This window comes from Colossoma macropomum, unplaced genomic scaffold (assembly GCF_904425465.1).
Source record: "Colossoma macropomum unplaced genomic scaffold, Colossoma_macropomum, whole genome shotgun sequence".
In the NCBI taxonomy this organism is placed as follows: domain Eukaryota; kingdom Metazoa; phylum Chordata; class Actinopteri; order Characiformes; family Serrasalmidae; genus Colossoma; species Colossoma macropomum.
Window position 1 is genome coordinate 19862570 of NW_023494808.1, and position 12234 is coordinate 19874803.

The 12234-nt window shown below is 38.8% G+C and overlaps 2 protein-coding genes and 1 long non-coding RNA gene across 3 annotated transcripts; 1 reads left to right on the forward strand and 2 right to left on the reverse strand.

Annotated features, from left to right (window-relative positions):
- Positions 1-376: 376 nt before the first annotated feature.
- LOC118797860 (indolethylamine N-methyltransferase-like) lies at positions 377-3325 on the reverse strand. Its single transcript, XM_036557141.1, has 3 exons — positions 2996-3325; positions 2713-2920; positions 377-1541 (listed from the first exon to the last, which is right to left on the reverse strand). Exons 1-3 carry the CDS (start codon positions 3147-3149, stop codon positions 1112-1114), a joined length of 792 nt encoding a protein of 263 aa, XP_036413034.1. The 5' UTR covers positions 3150-3325; the 3' UTR covers positions 377-1111.
- On the forward strand, positions 2914-5829 carry LOC118797861. The gene is made up of 3 exons (XR_005005969.1): positions 2914-3089; positions 3980-4130; positions 4342-5829. It is a non-coding gene; the product is annotated as an uncharacterized LOC118797861 (long non-coding RNA).
- A 304-nt stretch (positions 5830-6133) lies between these two features.
- On the reverse strand, positions 6134-10125 carry LOC118797859 (indolethylamine N-methyltransferase-like). Its single transcript, XM_036557139.1, has 3 exons — positions 9844-10125; positions 9561-9768; positions 6134-7783 (listed from the first exon to the last, which is right to left on the reverse strand). The coding sequence occupies exons 1-3, from the start codon at positions 9995-9997 to the stop codon at positions 7354-7356; spliced, it is 792 nt and encodes a 263-aa protein (XP_036413032.1). The 5' UTR covers positions 9998-10125; the 3' UTR covers positions 6134-7353.
- Between the last annotated feature and the right edge of the window lie 2109 nt (positions 10126-12234).

Consider the following 12234-nt stretch of genomic DNA (forward strand, 5'->3'; position numbering starts at 1 on the left):
TATGGACAATGTGTTTCAGATGGTTCTATATAGAACCTTTTTGAAAGGGGGTCTTCTATTGTTATGATGTCAAGCTTCTAACAATGGAAGAACCTTTTTTGCTGCTACATAGAACTTTTCAAAAAGGTTCTGTGTAGAACCATTTTCAACACATTGTCCATCAATCTGAAGAACGCTTTTATCATTCTTTATGATTCTATACAGAACCATTTTCCTTACTAAAGAACCATCTCATGCTTGAAATGGTTCTTTGCATGGTGAAATGGTTCTTCAGACTAATGGAGGATGTGTTGTATATGGTACTGTAGAGAAAGTTTTTGAAAATGGTTCTATATAGCACCAAAAAGATTTCTTCTATTGTTATAAACTTGACATCCACAGAACCACTTTCAAAAAGGTTCTATGTAGAACCATATACAAAAAAACTTGTATCTTCATTTTTGTCATGTTTCACTTTTTTGCAAGATTTGAAAACTCCAGTTACCTTCTCCAAGTTACAGTTGAATTTTGTTGGAATCGCACAATGACTGATCAACAGAAATGGTCTGAAATGACTTTAAAAAATCTTGTTGCATTAACTTCCATTATAAGTTAGGAAGGTTTTTCTTCTTCTGTAAAGTTAACATTTTGGAGCTATAATTTTTTTTTCTGACAGCCACAGTTTACTTACCCTGCAATACAGGAATAATGCTGCTTGTTTACTTCCATGTCATTTTAGATCAGTGGTCACCGGCCCTGCTCCTGATGATCTGCCTTCCTGCAGAATTCAGCTCCGGCCCAAATCTAACACAGATGTCCCCACTAATGAAGTGGACTAGTTATCTGGATCAGGGCTGAAAGTGAATTCTTCAGGAAAGCAAATCTCCAAGAGCAGAACTGGTGACCAGTGTTTTTTCGATGGATTGCTATTTGATAAGTCTTCTCACTTCTTGACTTAGCGCTGTTAGTCTGCTGAGAAATATCACTGTTATGTCTAGCATGCACATGCATTTTGGAGACCTTCGGTCTATTCTTTTCTGAAATTTTGGACACACGTTAAAATTTCACACAGTACACTGTCTTCCATTGCCATTGAATATTGTGGAGTTAACACGCTGAGCTCAATAGCTTGTCATATCTTGTCAGATTTCAAAGCTACAAGATGAAAAACAGCCTTGTGATCAGATATAACGTTGTTCTCCGGTTCGGGTGATGGAAAGATGTTGAGCTCCTGGATGGTAAAACCCAGGTTGTGGAGCTCAGCTTCAATACTCTCCTGGCTGAGCTGGAGACAGGAGAAGCGTGTTTGGTTAACACAGTAGAAACTCTCTTCTAAAACACCCACCATGACCAGAACTCCAGCAGGCCGCAGCAGTGTGGATAAATTGGCTAGTGCCTTCTTGTACGCCAGCATGTCTTTGCAGGCCGCCTCAAGACACAGGCATGTTATCATGCAGTCTGCAGGCTTCAAGGTTTGAGGGTGGAAAGGATTTTCCAACCGGACATCACATTTCAGCACCTGTTTCACCCTCTGCCTCACTTTAGCTTCCACCTCAGACGGGCTGGAGGAAGAGTTTCAACAGTCAGAACCGTTCACGAGACTTGCAATACAATAATTAAAACACAGTGAAGCATCTGCAACAATGCTGACTTGAAACATCTGCCCATTAGCTTCTAAAGCACTGCGAGGCAACAGGTCTTCTGTATTAGGTAGGTTGCTGCTGTGTGGTAAACCATGAATGCTGGTATGCTGGTAAACGAGCATGTCCATGCTGGGTGACCAGCTAAACCGGCACAGACCAACTTAGACCAGCATTAGATGGACTGCATGCTGGTCTGTGCTGGTTATTTCAGCAAGGTCAAACGGCTCACATTTAATTCTTGGTCCACTGCAGTAAGTGTTTTTTGCTACAAGTGCCATCATGGTCTTTGTTTTCAGCTGTACAAAGCTGCTGTTTTTGTGGGGTCTGCTAACTTCTGTTTTCAGCTGCTCAGTGACCACCATTGGCGTCAGGGGCTTTGGAGGAAAAGCCACAGTAAAGTTACTGTGTAAATGGAAGAGCACAGAAAGACAGTCAAGAATAATGAGGTCGAGATTTACGAGTGCTTTCAGTTTTGATTTTGTTCTTGGTAAGTTTATTCTTCATTAACATTACATTAACATCTGTGTATGTCCTTAACTCTGGATTCATAGTAAATGATTCCAGATGCATTTGATAGTTTTCTATGGAAAGGTGTCCTACAGGAAACTACTGGTCTCTAATGGTAACCAGCCAATTAGAAAGTACTAGAAACTATCAGGTTTCAGTCGTAATAGTTCTAATGGTCTTTTTCAGGTGGACTGCTATCTGGGGTGTGTTTGCAGGTTTTCCTTTCAAACAAACAGGAGCTTGAATCATCTGATTCCACCTGATTGGTCTCAGTCAAATTACTGGTCATGTGCGCTTCTACTATGTGGCAGTAAAAGCCTGAAGCGGATAAGCTTGGACAGCCCTGCACTGAGACACAGGGCAGTATGACTCCAACGATCTGGAGTCGGTTCGGGAATCGAGAGTCCAGCGCTGTGACTCGGAGCAATCAAGGAATCGATTCTTTCGGAGATCACCAGTGAAGTCGGTCAGACCGCCAACACAGTATTTCTGAGTCTTAAGACGTTAAATATGATGTAGATCCTCTGTTAAATCTGAATGTTCAGCGTCTGTCTGAATATTTGAAAACAGAAAAGTGTCTGACCTTTTTTTCTCCTTGTTGCAGACATACTGGATAACGGGCTTCCAGTTGAAACACGCTTCCTCATTCCTTAGCCATTTCTCTAGTTCCTGTCGATTAGCGTCTGCAAAATCTGACAGGACGATCTCCTGGAAATGCTCACAGGCGCTGAGGACGCTGTGGATAGTTGGTCCACTGCCCACGTCAATGAGGGTCTGGCCTTTATATCTGCCTGAAAGACAAACGCTTTTGTCAAACTGTTCACAGACGGTGTTTTATGGGTTGGAGGGTTTGCTGAGAGACCTACCTGCTGAGAAAGTCTTGCTGAGACAGTCTAAAACGAAAGTAAGAAGACGCTTCTCGCCTGAATGTCCCTCTGGTCTGGAATAGAAGTTATCGATGTAAGCTCTGGAGTCAAAATGCTCCTGGTAAAACTCCCCCTCAGTGAAACTGACCTCCATTACTCCCAGTCTGTTCCCAAACTCTCTCCAAACAGAGAAGGGGCGCTAACTTTCGATATGAGCCACGGACGGTTTTGCAAGAGGCTCTCAGGCAACTTTAAACTGTGCTGAAATGTTGGGTTAGCATAACACAGCTGGTTAGCTGGTAGAAAAATGACCAGGTCAAAGTCCATAGATGACTATTCACTTAGAAAGCTGCCTGATATGGTATGATACATTTGCATCAATTAATGTACTTTAATGCAATATATTCTATATAATTTAATGCACAAGTTTGCAGAATTGAATATAATAGGAATTGCACATGCCTGTGCAAAAGGCACATTATATATTTTAATGTTAAATTTTTTTTCCAGTATGTTAAACTATAAGAAGAAAAAGAAATTGTGCACTTGAATTTGCAGAGACATAACATATTTAAATATGTTCTTTGCAGAGGATGTGTTACTTATATAAGATTACGTAAAAGTATTTGGGCCCCAAGGAAATATTAAAACTTTTGGACAGTAAGTGTTTATTTGATCATAAAAACACCAACATTAGAATAAATACAAATGATCAATACATTATTATTTTGAGTTTGTAAAAATTCACATAATTTAATGGTGTATTGATCATTTGGAGCAGGTACTGGATGAAAACTCTAAACTGTGAACTTTCTCTGACAAATACTTAATTAAATTACACTGTAAGTTAAATTTAGGTGATGGTGGTAAAATTGTAAAAATACATGAGATGTGAAGCTAAATAGTTTAAAAAAATGTTATCGTGTCTAAGATTTGTGTAGTACTGTGTGTGTAAAGTGTTCATTGTCTCTCTTGGTTATTTAGTGGCAGTGGTGTCCAGTTCCCTGCCGGACGTGTATGTGGAGAAGCTGCTAGACTTTGTGGCCTCGACCCTGGAGAATTCCAGGCACTTGCAGTTCTACCTCACCTGGGCTCAGAACCTCCTCACCTTACATGGGCAGAAGCTCAAGAACAGGTTTGGAGATCTCACAGTATAATTTTCAGTATATTTCATCATTATCACACTTAAACCTCAAGAGAATAATATCAGATAATAGGATTCAATGAATACTATCAAAACTCAAGCATTATAACTCTATTGAACTGTTTTATTACAAAAACTAGAGGATGTAGTGATACTTTAACTTTCGAGGTAATCAGGTTTTACACACGTATTTGATTGACAGGTCAGGAGCAATACTACCGACTATACAGCAGCTGTTGAAGAGCATCCAGAGACACCATGATGACCTGTCCAAACTGTGAGTCCCTGTCCACTCCATGCCCATCATATAACATACAGATTACAATGTTGATATCTAAATCTCAAATCCCAGTCCATAGTCCAAATATGGAAACTAAGCTACAAAAACAGCCCATTTTGTGTTCGTCATGGTAACAATGTCACAACCACAAGCATATTTACATATGACCATCCATTCAGCCTTCAGCAATAGCGTTATTACTGCATACAGTCTGCAGCAGACCTATTTAGGTGGAAGGTAAAATTATTAAATGCTGTGCTGCCTCAGGCTGCTGGGCAGTAAATGTATCATTACATAGCATACATTTCCAAAGCATCCCAGAAGAACTTAATAGTTTGTTCTGTACATTTTAGCCTGGCATGATAGGATCAGACCATCAGAACAAAGGTCACATTAAAATCATATTAAATCATATTATCATATTAAAAGGTTTTAGGCACTTAGGATTTGTTCAAATGTATGTTCAATTATTTCCAAATCTCTAATCGAAAAAGCCCAGTATTATTTGTAATTATCATCCAAAACCTGGTGCTTTGGTGATGGAATTTAACAACTCCATTGAACGCTAGTGGCATCTAGGAGACATGTGGAACCAAACTTTGTTTTTCTTGCTCACAGGACTTCCTGTCACTTATTTATTGTATTTATGTGTATTTTATTGTAAGGAGATACAGTGTTTAAGAACTGCCAAGATAAATGGTTTAAATTAGTGTGCTTAGGTGCACATTACTGTACACCTGTCTTAAAGGCACAGTACTAAAACGATTGATTTATTTCTAAGGGTTTTTTGGCCCTGTAAAATTAATTGCTGTTTTAGTGATAAAAAAAAAAAATCTTTTCCCAACAACATATATAAATGTTCCATCTGTTCCTATTTCAGTTTTTGTAACACAATCGAAGCCTGAGACAAAATATCAGTTATATTTTAACTTTTTAGGCCAGTGGACAGCTCTCACAACACTGTCCTATTAATCTTTAGGTAGCAGACATGCTTTCATACCGAACTGCTTGGTAGATAAGGACTTCCCTTCAGTTTTAAGGGGGCTTGTGATTCAAGTAGTGACACTGGAGGACACACACACTCACTGCATTTACTTAGGACAGTTGGAGTATGCTTTATTGTTCATCTTAAGTGCCAAACCACAGACGTTCTTTGACATGAAAAATACAAACAGATGAAACTACCTGTAGCTTCAGCCCAAACAATGGAGCTATGAGACCACAGTGAAAGCAATAAAATAAAAAGTCAGCGTGGAGGAGATATTGATTAGGCAACAGAGATACTCTTAACTGCAAATTCTGCAAAAATTACATATATCACTGCTGTCGGAACAAAACCTCATATCTCCGGTTTTCAGTTTTTGACATAATTTAAAAAATGCCTGTTGCTCTTTACATTGTGTGCAAATTTTATGATGAATGGACAGATCAAATGGAAAAACATCTGGTTCCATTGACACTTACATTAAAATGAAAGTATGTTTTTTCCATCTCCTGTAAAGGTATCATTTTGGAGATGTAAGGTTTTGTTCCAACAACTAAGAAACTATACATTTTCCATCATTTGATATATATATATATATATATATATATATATATATATATATATATATATATATATATATATATATGATGTATATATGATGTATATAAACAAGAATATATGATGTATATAAACAAGAATTTTGGGGAAAATTTGTGTGGTATTACTTTGTTCAGATAGATAAAATAGAGCCCCATGGATCGAGAAATATCCCTGCCTTCTGTGAATTAGAGGACTTGCATAGCTAAGGTAGCTGGCTATGTTACTTTATTATCTTGTTATTGCTACTCCCTGGATTTAGAAAAACAGATTAATGGACGATGTGCTACAGATGGTTCTATATGGAACTTTTTTGATTGTTTCTATCATTAAGATGTCAAGCTTATAACAATGGAAGAACCTTTTTGGTGCTATATAGACCTGTTTTAGACCTGTTCTATGTAGATCCATCTATAACACATTGTCCATCAATCTGAAGAACTCTTACAATGTGAACCCTTTTATGATTATGATTCTATATACAGCCATTTTCCTTACTAAAGAACCATCTCATGCTTAAATGGTTCTTTGCATGGTGAAATGATTCTTCAGATTGATGGAGAATGTGCTGTATATGGTACTGCAGAGAACCTTTTTTGAAAATGGTTCTATATAGCACCAAAAAGGGTTCTTCTATTGTTATAAACTTGATTTTGTAAAAATAGAGGAATCTTTCTTGGTGCTACACAGAACCACTTTCAAAAAGGTTCTATGTAGAACCATATACAAAAAACCTTGTATGTTCATTTTTGTCATGTTTCACTTTTTTTCAGGATTTGAAAACTTCAATTACCTTCTGCAAGTTACAGTTGAATTTTGTTTAAATTTCATAATGACTGGATCAACAGAAATGGTCTGAAATTACTTTTGAAAAAAATCTTGTTACATTAAATTTGCTGTAAAGTTAACATTTTACAGCTATAATTTTTTTGTTTACTTCCATGTCATTTTAGATCAGTGGTCACCAGCCCTGCTCCTGATGATCTGCCTTCCTGCAGAATTCAGCTCCAGCCCAAATCTAACACAGATGTCCCCATTAATGAAGTGGACTAGTTATCTGGATCAGGGCTGAAAGTGAATTCTTCAGGAAAGCAAATCTCCAAGAGCAGAACTGGTGACCAGTGTTTTTTCGATGGATTGCTATTTGATAAGTCTTCTCACTTCTTGACTTAGCGCTGTTAGTCTGCTGAGAAATATCACTGTTATGTCTAGCATGCGCATGCATTTTGGAGACCTTCGGTCTATTCTTTTTTGAAATTTTGGACGTACTGATACAAACATTAAAAATTTCACACATTATCTTCCACTGCCATTGAATATTGTGGAGTTAACATGCTGAGCTCAATAGCTTGTCATATCTTGTCAGATTTCAAAGCTACAAGATGAAAAACAGCCTTGTAATCAGACACGTCGTTGTCCTCCGGTTCGGGTGATGGAAAGATGTTGAGCTCCTGGATGGTAAAACCCAGGTTGTGGAGCTCAGCTTCAATACTCTCCTGGCTGAGCTGGAGACAGGAGAAGCGTGTTTGGTTAACACAGTAGAAACTCTCTTCTAAAACACCCACCATGACCAGAACTCCAGCAGGCCGCAGCAGTGTGGATAAATTGGCTAGTGCCTTCTTGTACTCCAGCATGTCTTTGCAGGCCGCCTCAAGACACAGGCATGTTATCACACAGTCTGCAGGCTTCAAGGTTTGAGGGTGGAAAGGATTTTCCAATCGGACATCACATTTCAGCACCTGTTTCACCCTCTGCCTCACTTTAGCTTCCACCTCAGACGGGCTGGAGGAAGAGAGTTTCAACAGTCAGAACAGTTCACAATACATGAAACACAGTGAAGCATCTGCAGCACTGTTGACTTGAAACATCTGCCCATTAGCTTCTTAAGCACTGCATGGCAACATATCTTCTGTATTAGGTAGGTTGCTGCTGTGTAGTGAACCATGGATGCTGGTATGCTGGTAATCGAGCATGTTCATGCTGGGTGACTAGCAAAACTGGTGTAAATTCAGTAAATTCAGTTTCCCCTGTTCCCCCTCATTGCGCATGTCGAAAGTCTTCAGTTGCTGAAATAAATAAACTGCATTACACAGCACAGTAATTAGTCTGTGTTATTACTGTTAGACTACTTATCTCAGTGCACCTGGGAAGTTAGTTTCCCTATAGTCTTTGAAGCTGAAGTCTTACTGTTATGGTACTAACGTGACTTATTTTACAGTAACAATAATTTATATTATACCACCTTTACACTGAGAATACAGGGGGAACATCTTTAAGCAGAGCCTGAGAAAAGTGGTTCCCCCTTGTATATTACAGCTGGAGTGGATTTAAAGTACACAATGATGCTGAACAGTGATGCTGATAATCCATATCTGTGCATGATCATTTCACCCAGTAACTTTTATTCATATTATACCTACTTTACACTGAGAATACAGATGGAACAGAATTCTCAGTGTAATAGTCGATTACAGCTGTTAAAGATTTAATGCACTATTATCAATTTATCTTTTTTTAATTTTACTCCACCTGCTTCATTCTGTTAACATTGTTTTTGTGCAGAGAGTAATTGGTTGAACAGATTTACCCAGTGTCCCTAAAAAAGGTAATTTCCAGTAAAAACTGGCGATTAGGATCAGTTTAATATACTATAATGCTTTCTTTGCTTTTTCAGTTCCCCCAGTAACTGCAGTGTGTCCAACATTTTAAACTGTGGTGAATTAAATGGAAAAAAAAGATTATATGTTTTACCATTTTTCTCAAATTGAATGATTACTACAAGCAGGTGTACTACACTGTAATGTTTCTTGATACAGCTATGTTATCTGTTACCATGTTACCATGTTTAATGGACGTAAACAAGTGGGATTGAATTTGCTCAGTGTTCCTGGTAAATGGTTTTCTCTCCCTACACCACAGCAGGACAGGAAAAAGTACTATAATAATCCTATCATTTCCTTATAGTACAACAGGTTATAAAAGTTACTGAGTGAAAAGTTCTTGCACAGATTGTTACTGTTTTTTAAATCCACTCCAGCTGTAATATATAAGGGGGAAACCACTTTTCTCAGGCTCTACTGGTAACCAGCCAATAAGAAAGCACTAGAAACTATCAGGTTTCAGTCGTAATAGTACTAATGGTCTTTTTCAGGTGGACCGTTATCTGGGGTGTGTTTGCAGGTTTTCCTTTCAAACAAACAGGAGCTTGAATCATCTGATTCCACCTGATTCCACCTGATTGGTCTCAGTCAAATTACTGGTCATGTGCGCCTCTACTATGTGGCAGTAAAAGCCTGAAGCGGATAAGCTTGGACAGCCCTGCACTGAGACACAGGGCAGTATGACTCCAACGATCTGGAGTCGGTTCGGGAATCGAGAGTCCAGCGCTGTGACTCGGAGCAATCAAGGAATCGATTCTTTCGGAGATCACCAGTGAAGTCGGTCAGACCGCCAACACAGTATTTCTGAGTCTTAAGACGTTAAAATATGATGTAGATCCTCTGTTAAATCTGAATGTTCAGCGTCTGTCTGAATATTTGAAAACAGAAAAGTGTCTGACCTTTTTTTCTCCTTGTTGCAGACATACTGGATAACGGGCTTCCAGTTGAAACACGCTTCCTCATTCCTTAGCCATTTCTCTAGTTCCTGTCGATTAGCGTCTGCAAAATCTGACAGGACGATCTCCTGGAAATGCTCACAGGCGCTGAGGACGCTGTGGATAGTTGGTCCACTGCCCACGTCAATGAGGGTCTGGCCTTTATATCTGCCTGAAAGACAAACGCTTTTGTCAAACTGTTCACAGACGGTGTTTTATGGGTTGGAGGGTTTGCTGAGAGACCTACCTGCTGAGAAAGTCTTGCTGAGACAGTCTAAAACGAAAGTAAGAAGACGCTTCTCGCCTGAATGTCCCTCTGGACTGGAATAGAAGTTATCGATGTAAGCTCTGGAGTCAAAATGCTCCTGGTAAAACTCCCCCTCAGTGAAACTGACCTCCATTACTCCCAGTCTGTTCCCAAACTCTCTCCAAACAGAGAAGGAGCGCTAACTTTCGATATGAGCCAAGGACGGTTTTGCAAGAGGCTCTCAGGCAACTTTGAACTGTGCTGAAATGTTGGGTTAGCATAACACAGCTGGTTAGCTGGTAGAAAAATGACCAGGTCAAAGTGCATAGATGACTATTCACTTAGAAAACTGCCTGATGATGTGTTTGCATCAATTAATGTACTTTAATACTATATATATATATATATATATATATATATATATATATATATATATATATATATAGCATTAAAGTACATTATATTAATATGTATATGAATGTATATATATATATATATATATAGATAGATAGATAGATAGATAGATAGATAGAGCCTTCAGCAGTTGCCAATTTTGAATAAGGGGCAATACAGGCCAACCAATCTGGACAGAGATTATTCATACATCGGTTTTAAAGGCACAGTAACAAAAACAGCCTTCTTATTTCTAAGGGACAAAAACAAATGGTCATGTAAGAATGAATTATGACTGTTTCTGGTATGTACCACCACACAAACATCATAAGTGGACCTGAGGGATAAAACATAAAATACAAGAAAGATGTAAGACATGGGTCCTTTAAAGTTAAATCAAAACAGATCTTTTTAATGCTATTAGCTGATGTCCCTGGACACATTAAGCATGATTCATCATATTATATAACGTCAGGGGCATCGTGGTGCATTTTCCTTCCATATCGTGCCAGAATTTGATATCAGGGAGAGTCTTCGAGCTAGCCGAGCACTTTTAATCCATGACAGGTGAGGTTGGTGGGAGGGAGAGATGAAACAATAAAATTGGTTTATTAAAAAAAAAATTCTCACCCTCAGATGATGTTTTAGAAGGTGCGAGTACAGAACAGTATGTTGCATTTCTAACACACATTTTACATACATGTACACTATTTGGCTAAAAGTGTGAGGACATGAGCATGTTGGACATCCATTTCAAAACCATGGGCATTAATATGGAGTTGCCCCCCCTTGCATTTTTCTAGGAAGGCTTTCCACCAAATTTTGGAGTGTCTGTAAGAACTGCACAGTCAAAAGAGCATTTGGGAGATCAGACACCGATGTTAGACAAGAAGACCTGGCTTGCAATCGACGTTCTAATTCATCCTAAAGGTGTTCAATAGGGCTGAGCTCAGGCCTCTGTGCAGTCCACCAAACTTTACTGTTAGCACTATGCGTTTTGATAAGTAGTGCTCTCCTCGCATCTGCCAAACCAAGTTTCATCCATCCGACCATCAAATAGTGAAGTGTGATTAATCAATTCAGAGAACACGTTTGCACTGGCGGTCTGCTTTACACCACTCCAGCCATCGCTTAGCATTGTACTTAGTGATCTTAGGCTTGGAAGCAGCTGCTCAGTGATGGAGACCCATTTCATGAAGCTCCTGACACACAGTTCCTGTGCTGATGTTACTTCCAGAGGCAGTTTGTAACTCTCTGGAGTGAATAATGCAACAGAGGATTGATTTTGTTTTATGCGCTTCAGCACTCAACAGCCCACTCTACAAGACCGCATGGTCTACTGTTTTTTTTTTCTATTTCAAAATAATAGCACTTACAGTTGACAGGGGCAGATCTAGCAGGGCAGAAATTACACAGACTGACTTGTGGCAAAGGTGGCATCCTTTGACAGTGCCACATTTAAAGTCACTGAGCTCAGCAGTTCGACCCATTCTACTGACAGTGTTTGCATATGGAGATAACATGGCTACATGGCATGGGATTTCTAACACCTGTTAGCAATGGACACCCATTGCTGAAACACCTGAAGTCAATAATTAGGAGGAATGTCCACATACTTTTGGCCATATAAGGTAAAAGTAATGTTACCCATCCCTGACTATTATAATAACCTGCACAGCGGTAACCTGAAGCTAGGTCATTTTGCAAGTACATGAAAGACAACTTGGTGAATATTAAATATAACTAACGGACAGCAACGTTTTATTATAAAATCATATGAACACATGTCAGAACGTAAATACCAGTTTTTAATGAAGACAGCAAGAAAAATGAATATTAAACACGTAAACAAGTCAAACCTTTTTCTGTGTCCAGAGGTTAGTGATAATTGACCGATTTGTCATGCAACATACATTCATACCAACATAACCAGAGGTGAGGATAGACTTGCTATGCAAGTATCAATAATACTGGCCACTGCTATGCTTTATAACAGTG